This window comes from Epinephelus moara, chromosome 9 (assembly GCF_006386435.1).
Source record: "Epinephelus moara isolate mb chromosome 9, YSFRI_EMoa_1.0, whole genome shotgun sequence".
In the NCBI taxonomy this organism is placed as follows: domain Eukaryota; kingdom Metazoa; phylum Chordata; class Actinopteri; order Perciformes; family Serranidae; genus Epinephelus; species Epinephelus moara.
The window spans coordinates 33801753-33814532 of record NC_065514.1 but is presented as its reverse complement, the minus strand read 5'-3'; the positions used below and the strand labels follow the sequence as shown (position 1 = coordinate 33814532).

At 39.4% G+C, this 12780-nt stretch overlaps 1 protein-coding gene across 2 annotated transcripts in view; it reads left to right on the top strand.

Annotated features, from left to right (window-relative positions):
• Window positions 1-3244: 3244 nt before the first annotated feature.
• Window positions 3245-12780, top strand: part of thnsl2 (threonine synthase-like 2) — a 15359-nt gene continuing 5823 nt past the window's right edge. Inside the window, exons 1-5 of one of the 2 annotated variants that reach the window (XM_050052407.1) lie at window positions 3245-3541; window positions 7371-7602; window positions 7983-8177; window positions 10929-11081; window positions 11173-11412. In XM_050052407.1, coding sequence (XP_049908364.1) covers window positions 7380-7602; window positions 7983-8177; window positions 10929-11081; window positions 11173-11412 — 811 coding nt within the window. In that variant the 5' untranslated portion in view covers window positions 3245-3541; window positions 7371-7379. Of the gene's footprint in view, window positions 3542-4681; window positions 4784-7370; window positions 7603-7982; window positions 8178-10928; window positions 11082-11172; window positions 11413-12780 lie in introns of those variants that run through there. The other variant, XM_050052408.1, reaches the window with a different exon arrangement.

Here is a 12780-nt window from a genome sequence, read left to right as displayed (position 1 = left end):
ACTTTAGCTATCAATCCAGATCCAACCACTTAGAAATGTCAAGAATATCCTGTTCAGTTTGAAAGAGCAAAAAAGAGCAAGCATTTGAAGACCAAAACAAAAATATATTTTGCATTTGAAAGTATTTTTATCAGGTGCAAAAATATTTGGTGATTATTTTTGAGGGACTGTTACCAGTTGATGGCATGCTCCACATGCTCCTCTTTTTAATGTGTATTTATTTCTATCGTGTGTGTGTGTGTGTGTGTGTGTGTGTGTGTGTGTGTGTGTGTGTGTGTGTGTGTGTGTTGGGTGAGTGATGATGCCTATACTCTTTGTCTTTTGTCAGTTATTTGCATGGTTCCAATTTTGTAAGCACATTTTTGTAATGTCTCCAGTGTTAAGACTTGTATGTACAGTATGTTTTTACATGTTTGCAGATGTGCATTAAAATGAATGATGGAATAAATCAAACATCTCTCATTTGTGAAGTGGTGTAATTGAGTCCATTTTTACTGAGTAGCAATAACCTGAGAGAAAGTGTTCCTGTCTCAGCAATTTAAATTGATATTTGGAAAAACGTGAAATGTACTGTTCAAGGATAGTTTGAATTAAATCATGTATAAATGTATTTACAGTAATGCCTGGAGCATGCTTCATAGGGCACCTGCATTTATTGTCAAATGCAGATGCAATCTTAATGGCTGAATTCCATTTAGGTGTGCCAGGTCAGGGTATAGTGACAAATTTTTTTTTGAAACAGTCACAAAAACACCACATCTGTTTACGCTGTGGACATAGATTGTTAGTCTAAATGTCTGACAAGATCATGGAAAAGATCCCTACGGAGATACACCTTTTTGTTTAAGAGTAAGATCTTTTTTGCATAATAATAATAATAGTAAATAATTCATATGAATATGTATAGTTCCTTTCAAAACACAGTCACAAATTGCTGTACAATAAAACTAAGCACATTAAACACACATTAAAACACAAGGAGAATGAAACAAACTAGAAATGCCCTGAAATGTCACCAAAGCAAAAGATAAATTACAGACCAAAACTGAAATCAGGATAATAAACAAGAATTACAATCAATAAGATAGCAATAATAAAGACAGCTTGGATGCACTCAGGATATGCTTTCCGATAGAAGTACATTTTTAGAAGAGAATTTAACGAAGTCAGTGACTCAGACAGCCTTATATGCTCGGGCAAGTTGTTCCAGAGCCTCTGGGCCCTGATTGCAAAAGCTCAGTCCCTTTAGTCTTTGGTCTGGACTCTGGAACAGATAAAACACCTCTGCCCGACAATCTCAAATCACACAAAGGTTCATAGGGGACTAAAGGGTGTGAAATGTAATCAGGAGCCAGGCCATAAAGAGCCTTAAAAGTAATCAAGATTTTTAGGTCAATCCTCCAATCATCAGCTGCAGCCGTCGTCACAAACGGATGTCGCTTCATGTGAAGCTTTAGAAGACAATATGTCTAATTTCTCTTAAGATATATTTCCTCTCCTCTCATCCTTGTTGGCGGCGGATCCTTTGAGTCCTGTGTGTTGTGAGGAGGGGAACCAGCATGTCCCACAGATGCTCGATCAGGGAGAGAGCGGTTTTTAAACTCACATAAGAGACACTATTACATTAACTCCAGATATAGTGAATTCAGCTTATCAGAAAATCAGTAGCCTACAGCCATTCACATTATAATGTAACAGACTAACATGTTTAAGTGAATTCCATGCATTTTCTGAGACAGTATAGCAACACCAACTTTACTCAGCATCATGAGCCTGTGTATTGTTGATGTGCTGTAAAGTTATCACACAGGAATTTGCAATCTCAAGGCCCACAGGTCCTTGGAGGCTCACAACGTTTTCACCAGTGGCTAAACAATCTTGCACTGGTTGGATAAAGGATTAGATCCTTTTTTGTTTAACCGGAAACAGCCCCAAAATCCCAATCACCAAAGCCACCAGACTCCATTTGAAATAGAGCGAGTATAGAGCCAAGAGAACAAGAGCCAGGTATCATTACAACGGCAAACATCCAGGAAAGAGTATTGGTTATAAAGAGCTGGACAGCACTTGGCCCTGACATGATCCACACTTATTGGCTGAAGAAACTGCACTTTATGAATGCCTGGCAGCACAAATGAACCAGCTGCTGATGGATGGGACACATCCAGAGTGGTTGACCCATAAAGGATCCCCAGAGGGATGCGGCCAATAACCTGCCTCTGTTCAACATTAAAGCTCTTGTCAGGCATCATAGCGGTTAAGATGAATAGGCTCAAACCTAAGCTCAAAACAAGAGTCAATAGCAACGGCAAAAAAATGCTGTTTGGCATTGACAGAGAAGATTAGGCAAATTTTTCATGGGCGCAACCCACATAACTCAGCTCTGCTGCTCATCCCACAAATGCACGTTCCTTACAAATGTGGCACCATTTAAAAGGGAAATAAACAGGTTTTCCAATGGTATAAGATTCATTGCCAAGAAGCATTGTTACAACAAAGAAATAATCTACCAAACACAAATTTCCTCACTTTTTGTGCTTAGTTTATGTACTGAAATAGGTTTAAATAAGGTTTTTTTTTTACTGTCAAAAGAAATGGCAATTCCTTGAATTTACAATTTGTATGAAATTAAAAAGGATGAATATTCACTGTTGTTATTACCATATATTTAATGTTATCCCATTATATAACTGATGATACAAAAATATCAGTATGAATTTTCACCATTTCTGTGATGTTTTTAAAGTACTTTCATAGTAAATATCTAGAAAAGATACACAGAAATAATACTAGTGCTCGTAATACTACTAATTCAATAACAACAAATGGCATATGTTGGCATACTAACATATTAACAGCATTATAGCACTACACTGTTTGTAATTTTGATTTTTTCTTTGTTTTAGAATTACCATGAAGTGACATCTCAACCATTTTGTAGAGGCCTATATATCAAAAAACTATGGGGGCTGTCAAAAAAGGTAAGAAACATTTATTTGTATTATTATTGCCCAAATGAAATAAAAATGCAGATAATTTTATTTTGCAATTACTTTTTTTTTCTTTGAAGGGACTGTGTTCATAAAACAAGTCCCGCCCACAGTCTTTTGAGCCAATGGGATGACGTAGTGGTGCATACAGGCCAGTGCCGGACTCTGATACAGGCCAGGTCGACTGGGCTGTACCAGAATATCTCTGGCTGTACTTTGTGGACTGTGGATAAAGCCGTGTCTGGCCGCTGTAACTGTTAGCGGTTGAACAACTCGACAGAAGACGAGAAGTGTTACTGTAGCCTGCTTTCCAAATTTCATCCTACCACTAATAAAAGCTCGCTCAGCCTTTTCGTGGACATAACGACTTACAGAGTCAATTTTCATTCAAAGCTTCCTGAATCATCATGTTAACAACTTAGCAAACAGTGGCTGAACTAGCTTAGCTTGCTACGTGGCTAAACCAAACGGGCACGTCGAGCTCTGAAGTAAAACTCTAACGTTACGTGATTACAACTCATTGAGACAGTGTGTTTATCGATCGCTAATAGGTAAATGCATTAATTTAACCTACCGCTTATAGAGAGCGCCGAAGCTAGCCTCACGTGTTGGTGTCAGGTATTTAACCAGTGGTGAAAACTGTATAAAGAGCTTTTACTCACGCACTGTAGCCCGAGTTTTTATGAGTATTTCGATTTAATGCTACTTTATACGTTTACTCCACTACATTTCAGAGGAAAGTATTATACTTTGTGCTCTGTCACGGCTTTATGTGACTGTAGTTACCAATAGGCTACTTTGAAATATGTATTCTATCGTACGGTTGCACTCGTAGGTGATGCACTGCTACCTGTCATTCTACCTAATACTGCATACAGTCACTAAAATGAGCTTCCTCTCCACCAGCTAAAACACTACAAATGACCCGTGCATCAGTAACAACAATCCCAGCAGTGTCATGATTGTAATAAAACTCTGGCAGGAGTGATCCTGCTGCATTAAGTGTGCTTTTACATTTATAATGTTAAGTAGCCTGTGCTTCGTGTTATAACAGTGTAACTATATAACATTTTTAAATGCAGGACTTTTACTTGTACTGCATGGTTCTGCTGCTTATACTTACAGATAAGAGTAAATCTCCTACCACTGTATACAACCATGTAACTCAAAAAGTTCTGTTAAGTTAAAATGGGAACTGCCTGATGTTTGGGTTGTTGACTGAAGTCTACAATTTACGACTTGTGTGGGTAAAACACTGCTGTTTATTCTAAAATAACATTATAAGACCTGCAGTGACTGTGTTTTAACTGGACTAGATTTATTTGCAGCAATTAATGGAAAGCACTGTTGACAGATGTTTTCTTTGACAAAACAAAGAGAAAAGGAGAACAGTTAAATTCAAGCAATATGTTTATAGAGGCACTAACATGATCCAAATAATCGGAACCAAAAAGCTGTCTTTTAACTATCCATACAGAAAAACATAAAGCAGCTTTATGTGAATCTCCTATGAAATGAGTGCACTTATGGATGAATCAGAAAATCAGGAATAATCCTGGGTACATTACTTGAGTAAGCTAGTAAATAAACCTGTTTTATGATAAGTAAGTAGTTCCTTGGGTAGGTTGTTCCAAAGTTCAACTTGTATATTCCATTGGACAGTCAGCAGCTCGTTATAGATCTGTTCCTCTCAGTGTAGAACGTGAGGCAGCGTAGACGGCCATCTGTAAGTGCGTACATTAAAGAAACTGAAGAGGAAAGAGTTCTATTTAAATCCATTTTACTTCAGAGTGGTAAGTACTCTACATGTTGTGTGTGGTAGTATAATAGAGTGGAAGGTACATATAGTCTGTGCTGACTTAGCAGGTGTGATAGATGTCATAACTCATGGGCTCCAGCAAAGTGACATTTTAACAGTGTTAATACTACAGCATAGACCTCATAAAGGTTGCAGCATGCTTCAGACTGAACGCTGCTCAGACTAATGGACTGAATTAGGATGTTCTATATTAACACACTTCTGCAACAGACAGTTTGAAGTGTATACCCAGTTTTTTCAGTGATCAGCCTGGGTTGCTTACATGTAGCAGGTTTTTAAGTGAAGTAACTTTTAAATGCACACTTCACACTGACTGCTCACCATGAACAGCTTCAGGGAAAAAAAAATCTGTTAACCTTTAGCCACACTTTCTATCATTGTGAATTCAAACTCATTACTGAGCACCATGGTGCAGTGACTAGCATTGTGGCCTCAGAGTGAGAGGGTTCCTGGTTTGAACCCTGGGGTGGGGGAAGCCCTTCTGTGTGGAGTTTGCATGTTCCCCCTGTAGCAGGGTTTCTGTGGGTACTCTGGCTTCCTCCCACAGTCCAAAGACATGCAGGTTAATTGGTGACTCTAAATTGCCAGTAGGAGTGAATGTGAGTGTGAATGGTTGTCTGTCTCCATCTGTCAGCCCTGTGATAGTCTGGTGACCAGTTCAGGGTGTACCCTGCCTCTTTGCCAATGACAGCTGGGATAGGCTCCAGCCCCCTGTGACCCCTAACAGGATAAGCGGTTACAGAAAATGAATGAATGAATTACTCAACACACAGCAGGATTATGCTAAATGGATAACAGTGCAATTAACACCTCAGACTGACTCTTCCTTCTTTGTAGTTTTGTCAGTGATCAGCAGTTTGTCCACTGGGAAATATCTTTTTGGTGTAAATGCTAAATACTTAAATACCTCTGAAATGTGACAGACAGACAAAAGCAAATGCATATAAACTCATCAAATGCAAAATCTTAATCTGTAAAATAGCTAGTTGTAATATAAATGTAGTGGAGTAAGAAGTACAATACTTTCTTCTGAAATGTATTGTAGATAATAGCATAAAATTTAATTATGGACAAGCACAATACTTGAGTAAATGTAATTTTCACCACTGTCTACTGACCCCCCACCTCCCTCTGTCTGTGCAATGTGTATGTACCTGTTTTCTCCATGTTTATATCAAGTCCAGTTCAACTAGTGCTCTTGTGCTGGAATAATACATCATCTGTGTAGTTTGTGGTAATTTGATCAAACACAACTTAAATTTGGGATATGCACCTTGTTGAAGGCACAGTATAATCCAGGTTATGTAGTGAAGCTCTTTAAACTACATTTTGATTCAGGATTCCTGTTAAAGACATGCCATGCCTATTAAGGGAAAGTTCAGTTTTTTCGAAAGGGGGATATATGAGATACTTATCCATAGTCACACAGTCATACAGTAGATATCAGTTGGCACTCCCCCAGTTTGTAGAAGCATGCTAGAGCCCAAGACAGAAGCTAAGCAATGTACCGCTGTGGAGGGGTCAGCAACAAAATGTATTTTAGCCACCTAAAAAAGTCCCAATAAAAAAAATCTATATCATTTTAATGCTAGGCTGTATTTAAAATATTTTTAGAGCTTTACCTTTCCATCAGACAGCCTGTTCTAACGAGGAAGCTGTTAACGGCTTCAGTTTCCTATCTATGCTCTGATCAAAGCCACCAGACCCCATTGACAAAAACATTATTTTTAGCACACTGAATACGGGAGCTGCTGGTCTACCTCTGCTTTCATCTGTTAGTTAGTTTGTGTTAATGTGTGACTTTGGTGTATAAGAACTAACCCTTTTAAACGTCAAAGTCACACAATAACACAAACCAACTAACTCTTCAAGGCAGTGGTAGACCAGCAGTTCCTGTGTTCAGCAATGTTAAATCACTGTTTTTCTCAGTGGAGTCTGGCTTTGAAGAGAGCGATATTACGGCTTAAATTTCCGTTGGACGTCACTGTCAGACATTAAGGTGAAGCAGTGAAAATTCTCAACATAGCGTACACTTAAAATGATATTGTAATTTTTTAGGTTAGACTTTTTTAGGTGGCTAAAATATGCTTTCTTGCTGACCCATTCCATGTCAGACTCCAGCCTGTTTCTCCAAACTGGGGGCGTGCCAGCTTGCATCTACTTTATGTAAAACACTGTCTATGGATGATTGAGATTATTTAACAAATTTGCATTGATAAATTCTATTTGCATTTAGAATTGAATGCCCTGTTAGGGAGCTGACAGTATGAAGGGAGTAGGGAAATGACAGGAAATAAAGGGAGAGAACTGGGGAATGACATCCAACAAAGGTCGCCAGCAGGATGTAAACTGGAGCTGCAAAACATTAGCTGAAAAGTCAACTCCAAACCTCAGATCTCAGATTAAAGTGATTGTTGAAATATCACTCAGTTAGAGCATCTGCTTCACCTAAGGTTTGGGGAAGGGACAGAATATGTGGTTGTAATAAATGATGCAGGGAAAATGGGTTCACAGAAATGTCCTAGCCTGTATGCATATGAGATTCTGGTCTCTGCTCATAGGTTTGTCCAATGCAGTACTGCAGTACTCGGGGTGGGGTCCGTGGATGGGACTTCCAGGATGTGCTGTTTTCAGGTTATGCTCCAGATGGAGGGATGTTCATGCCTGAGAGTCTGCCTTTACTGAGCCCAGACACCCTAAGGGGCTGGAGGGGGCTGACCTACACCGAGCTGGTGGTGGAGGTCGCCTCGCTGTTCATCCCCTCTCAGCTGATCCCCAGAGAGGACCTGGAGGGTGAGCTGGTGAAAAATTCAGTCATTATACCATGTCATTTGATTTTAAGGGATGTTCGATTTCCATTGTGTAGAGATAAATGAAAGAAAAAAATATGAATTGTGAACTGTATAAACAGGTTTCAAAACCACACGATTAAACTGACTAAAGAGGCAAAGACAGTTACGAAAAGACAAGTGCGGTCCTGTAAAATTGAAAGTTAATCAAAGACAAACTGTAAAGCACAGAAATTTGTCAAAGACACCACTTTTTAAATTGAGTCACAAGTACTCCAATAACACAAAAATGATTTAGAAATAACAAAAATCTATATCATTACAACTGAGCTGCAAACACCAAGGACATGATTTCTTCTCTTTCATTCTTCCTCCCTGTCCCAGTCCTAGTAGGTGAAGCCCTGTCTGGTTTCTCACTGCCTGAGGTGGTGAGAATTGCCCGGCTGAAAGAGGGTCTGTCAGTCCTCGAGCTCTTCCATGGAGACACCTTGGCCTTTAAGGACCTGGCCATGACCTGCACTGTGCGCTTCCTCGACTACTTCCTGCGAAAACAGAATCGCAGAGCTACTGTTCTTGTTGGTAAGACCTAACAACTATGATGTCATATGATAAAAATAAGGCACTATTTTGTTGTAGACTTTTTTTTTATGCCTTTGCGCTGGCAATAGCTGTGGCCGGAGGCATGTTTTCAGGTTGTCTGCTCGTCCCATCCTTGTGAACAGGGTATCACAAATGTCCACTTTGACTCAAGAATGAACTGATTAGTTTTTGGTGGTCAAGGGTCAAAGGTCAAGGTCAATTTGACCTCATCTGTGTCATTCTTGTAAACATTATATCTCAAGAATACCTTCAGGGCATTTCTTCAAATTTGGCACAAACATTCACTTGGACAGCTAATTGGATTTTGGTGGTCTAAGGTCAAGGTAAAACTGACCTTGCATCTGGGGGGGATGTGTGTAAACCATCCATGTTTTCACAAACATGGATGTAAAACTGTAAGAGAAAGTTGACTGATGTGCAGAGGTATACAATCACAGGGCGGTAATTCTATTTTTATTGTATCTACAACATAAAGACGTAAATGTTAAAGGAAATATTTGACAAAAATGTGTTTGATTTATAAGAGCTGAGTAGTTTTGATGGAGGCCTTGATTTGTTTTGCTTGAGCCCTAATGAAAACTCTCTGGTCATTCTCTGTTGTCGTAATGAATTCATTTTTATGCCTGCACACTGGCGACAGCCGTGGTTGGACTGCCTTTCATTGCGCAACCCTGTGCTGTACAATGACAGTGAATGAACCTCTAGCTTCTTTCAGTGTGGACAGCCTGGAACTGCCCTCGCGTCAAAGACACTGAGCGATATACTTACACGTATGCATTCATTTTCTCCATCAATACTAACCGACTGAAAACGCATTTCACATGACCATTCACACACATGGGGCTTGTGCGTGCCGATGTAAACAGGAAGCAGATTGTCTACTCTGCGGTTGGTTGCTTAGTTACAGAAAATGCTACGGAGATGGTGAAAAGTAAGACCAGAGATTTCTTTGCTTGGACTGACAATGAGGTGTAACTGATACTGGAAATAACACGAGTATAAGGACTGGGAGTCGTTACAAAGCACATACAGTGACTTTTTTTGGGCAGTATACTGGGAGCTGTATCCAAACTTGTATCCAAATCAACTTAAGAACAAAAGAATAGGCTGCACCTTGATTTTAACAAATCCCAAACATTACCAACTAAAACAAGTGTTTTTTCATTCAAATCTGTCATTCAACATCTAGTTAAAAATCTGTTATTTGTACAAAAGACAGAGCAACAATTTTTTTCATTTATCAGAAAATTTTACTTTTTTTTCTTTTCATGATCTTTTATTCCCCTTATTAACTTTTAATATGAATAAAACTTGAAGTCAAGGAGAGTCTGTCATTACAAACTACAAAAGAACACCCCCCTCCATCTGCAGGTTTGAGAAGGACAAATTTGTACCCCTCACCCACTCTCTCTGTTTTTGGAAATGAAATTGACTCATTGCCAATTCACTGTTGGCACTAGGCGACCCTTGTTGGCACAATAGTCTCCTGTTTTTTTGCCAATTCAGCATGTTGAAGTGGGGTTGGAACCAGTGGAGCCTAGCAGTGAGTGAAATCAATCAGAATCAGAATCAGAATCGGTTTTATTGCCAAGTAGGTTTTCACATACAAGGAATTTGGAACATGCTTCTTTAGAAGCATATAGTATAAAGTATAAAAGTAAATACTGTTAACAATTAAATATAAAATCTGAATACAAATAACAACAATAATAATAACAATAAAAAAATATGTACACTGTAAAAATGAATAAGGTTGTGTGTGCAAAGAACAGTTGTGCAAAGTATGGATGTGCAAGTTTAACAGTATGCAGTGTATGACAGGTGAATGACTCTGATTGGCAGTTCAGCTAGGGCTGACACACAGAGGCAGACAACCACTCATGTTCACATGCACACCTATGGGCAATTCAAAGTCACCAGTTTAACTTGTTTGTGTTTGGGCTGTGGGAGGAAGAAAGAAAATCAGGAGAAATCCCACACTCACACATCCACCCTTCTGCCCTCCCTAAATGGATTTCCTTGCTCTACAGTACTATCCCTACATCCTCCTTTGCTCCCAACAGTCCTAATTACAAGGTCTTTATCATGTGAATGTAATCATACACAGTTTTGTTGTTTGCAAACTGAAGAGAGGACAAAGAGGATGAATGTTAGCTGTTTTTCTGGTCTTGTTCAGGTGTTTCACTGTTGACAAATGTCTCTACAAAAATGACGAAAGTGTGGACGCAAGTTGTTTTCACATGTTTTGAAAATTAGTCAGTATGGGGTAGGCATAGTCTTCTGCTTCAAGGAATATTTAAGTCTTTCCACACATTTTCCAAAGCAGAAAGTGCAGGTGCATACTGTTAAGACCTTTTTATGTTTGCATTTCTGTGGTGCTGAATCTGAATAATTTTTAAGTGATGTGGGACAGACTGTCTGCAAGCCATGTTGAATATTAAAAATCACAGAGAATTAATGTAATAAACCAAATGCACAATAGAAATGTTTGAAACTTGGGATTGTTTAGTGTGAAAAGGATGTTTAATGTTCAATCAGCAGTCAGAGGACTGTGAAGATAATTACTTTGATGCTGACAGTCATCACTGTGATTATCATGGCATCAAGAAGTACATCCATGCTCTCTAAAGGAAGTCAGAAGTACCAATACTACACAAAGTGTCATAGTTAGTATCATAGACGATAACTGTAATAAGTCTGAATCAGTCAACCTGTGTTTTTCCTCACCAGGCACATCAGGGGACACAGGTGGCTCGGCTATCCACAGTGCCAAAGGTCTCTGTGGGTTGGAGGTGGTGGTGGTTTACCCCAGAGGACGCATCACTCCAGTCCAAGAGAAACACATGATCACCTGCCTGGAGGATAATGTCCATGTGTTTGCAGGTAAACCTAAAGAGGCTAAAGGATTACTGGCTGTTTTTTTTTCACAATCCAGCAATCACAAATCAAATCACATGTATTTTTACCTCTGTAGCTGATGGCAGCTCTGATGACATAGATCAGCCTTTGCGCCGTCTCTTTGCTGACCAGGAGCTGGTCAGGTCTCATGGCCTCATGAGCCTCAACTCAGTTAACTGGTCCAGAGTCATGATCCAGCTCGCCCACTTCATCTATGCTTACCTGGAGCTCAGTGGTATGGAGCAGGCCGAGGCTAAGGGGGAGTTGCCTGAGCTGGAGGTGGTGGTGCCCACTGGAGGGGCGGGGAACATTGCAGGTGGGTTCATTACTGCTGGTAGGGAACTGGATTAAATGATTACACCCCCCAAAAATCCATCTTTTGATTATTAATACTCACCTTTAGGTTGAGTAGTCAATGATCAGGTGGCTGATATGGAACAAATAAAAGACATAAGTATTCTAATTTTAACAACCACTATGTCATACAACCACAAACAGCACAAACAACAATAAACACCACAAGAAAAAATACATAAATAAATAAATAAATAAATAATAAAAATAAATAAATAAAATAGAATCTTACAAAAAAGCTAGGGGGGGCAGTGCAGTGGTTAGGTCATGTATTTATATGCTAGGTCTTAAGATAGGCCATAACATCTACTATCCAACGTCCATATGATTGAGTGATCTCAGACTTCCAACTCACTAAGATGAGTCGTCTAGCCAGCATGGATGTAAATGCAATGACAACTGACTGGCAGGGTTCTACGTTTTTCCTGAAAACCTGTGTGTATGTATCAAAGATTGCAGACCAGAATGTATTTAGTTTAGAGCAGGACCAGAACATGTGAAACAATGTTCCTGGTACCTGATGACACCTGAGGCATGTTGGGTCAGTACTAGGGTATATCTCGGCAAGTCTGGTCCTTGATAGATGAAGTCTATGAACAATCTTAAACTGCGTTACACAATGTCTAATACATATAGAAGAAGAGTCTATCTTATCTATTGCATATTGCCAATCTACATCCAAGATCTCTATCCCTAGTTCTTCCTGCCACTGCTCTTTAATATGGTTGAGTGAAGGTGCATACTTTGAAATAGTTGGTATAACCTAGAAACTGCCCCTCGCCAGAATGGATCATAATCAAGACACTCATTGATCCAGTCTTTATCTGGTGGAGCCGGGAATGAGGAAAGGTTTTTCCTAATAAAATCTCTCACCTGCAAATACCTAAAGAAATATGTCTGTGGTATTGAATACTGTCAGCCCATTCCTACTCCAAATCTTAAAGGCTGGGTCCAACATAGATGGTGGGAAAAGTGGGTTTGCTAGTATTGGACTGGATGGTAATGTAGTTTTATGCTTGAAATGCATCCTAAATTGGGGCCATATCTTCAGTGTTGTGCTAACTACTGGGTTATTGGTGAGGTATTTCTTACTAAGAGGCAATGCAGCACACACCAATGCGGCCAGACTTACTGGGGCACTTGTATTTTGTTCACTCAATGCCCACAATGGTTGACTTTCAGCTGGTAGCATCCAGAATTAGATCGTATGTATATTGGCGGCCCAGTAATAATTAAAATTTTTAAAAATGAAATTTGGGAGACCCAATCCTCCTTCATTCTTCAATCAATCAATCAATCAATCAATCAATCAATCAATCAATCAATCAAT